This window comes from Gregarina niphandrodes (assembly GCF_000223845.1).
Source record: "Gregarina niphandrodes unplaced genomic scaffold scaffold00052, whole genome shotgun sequence".
Classification (NCBI taxonomy): Eukaryota; Apicomplexa; class Conoidasida; order Eugregarinorida; family Gregarinidae; genus Gregarina; species Gregarina niphandrodes.
Genome location: NW_011645819.1, coordinates 11,906 through 13,327, shown reverse-complemented (window position 1 = coordinate 13,327; position 1,422 = coordinate 11,906). Strand labels below are relative to the sequence as shown.

The window sequence follows — 1,422 nt, the reverse complement described above, 5'->3', positions numbered from 1 at the left end:
CCCCCGCCCCGTGAAGGCCCCGTGAAGGCCCCGTGAAGGCCCCGTGAAGGCCCCGTGAAGGTGGGAGGGGAAGAGTACCGAAAATTGGTCGGTCGGTGTTTGGGTCGGTCGGGTAATTTTTGATCGGTACGTGAGGAGGGGAATAAAATATTTGGAAAAGTAATGAGTAGTGTCGTGGAATCTGGTCCGGCGGTTGAGTACGTGGAGAAGATAGTGGAGGTGCCCGAGGTGGTCGTGCAGGAGCAGGTTAAGCATGTGCCGCGAGTGGAAGTACAAGAGTGCGTGGTGGAGGTGCCTCGGGTGGTGTACAAGGAGAAGGTGGTGGAGGTCCCGGAGATTGAGTACGTAGATGTCCCGGTGGAGCGTGTGGTCGAGGTGCCGGAGGTGCGCGAGGAAGTGGTGATTAAGGAGGTGCCAGTGCCGCAGTATGTGGAGAAGCCGGTGCCTGAGTACGTGACCGTCGAAGTTCCTCATGACGTCCATCGCAACGTACCCGTGCCCGTGGAGTCAGAGACGGTCTACGACCTTATCATGCCCAACCTAAAACCCGTCTACAAGACCGTCAAGGTCCCTATCTACGTGCCACGCTTCATCGAGGTTCCCATCCCGGCCGAACTTCTTGACCAATCCGCGGTCGCTGAAGCTGAACATCTCAGCAACCAAGTCAAGATCCTTACTGAACAGGAAGCACCTTCTCTTAAGGACGTCGAACGACTAGCCGAATACGCCAAGAACACCGACTTCCAGGCCCATCTCCGACCAGAGAACGTCGAGCAGACCATAGCCAATGCTTTTGAAACCGGGAACCTGTCACAGACCACATTGTAACTTTCGCCTTAGTTTTTTTGCGATTTAGATAGACTAGCAACCACAAGATATTCAACCACTCTCAACCTCTCAATTCAACCACTCTCTCAATATTTTAACAAGCCCGAAACGTAACAAGTGAAAAATCGAACCAAACGAAACGAAACGTAACAAGTGAACGAAACGAAAATCAACATATTGGGGGAAAGCAGAAAGGCAAGGAAGGAGCATGATTAGACGCTACTTTAAGTCGGTTGCCAACCTCGTGTCCGACGTCAAAAATGGCACCATGGACCACCAAGGTCAACGCCTCGCCGCGAAGCTGATGGCTGCCATCATCGCAGGCGGCGTCACAATCGCGTTAGCCGTTGGCACTGTTACAAGACGTTTTGAAGACATGGTCAAAATCGTCACCATATCCGCCATTGTCGCGCTCGTGGTAAACACACCTCCCGATCGTGATAAACCGACACACCTCCCGACTGACGGCAGCACCGCACAACTCCCATCTCACCTGGGCCGCAGACAACCTCAACTCTCTCACGATTACTGTGCCCTCCTGGCCCCCCATACTCGCACGAGTGATGCACAGCTTTCGTTCTCGAGATGAGTAAT

At 53.5% G+C, this 1,422-nt stretch overlaps 1 protein-coding gene across 1 annotated transcript; it reads left to right on the top strand.

The window, feature by feature from the left end:
- Positions 1-162: 162 nt before the first annotated feature.
- On the top strand, positions 163-828 carry GNI_164260 (inner membrane complex protein; the record flags this gene model as incomplete). Its single annotated transcript, XM_011134838.1, has 1 exon — positions 163-828. One exon carries the CDS (start codon positions 163-165, stop codon positions 826-828), a length of 666 nt encoding a protein of 221 aa, XP_011133140.1.
- Between the last annotated feature and the right edge of the window lie 594 nt (positions 829-1,422).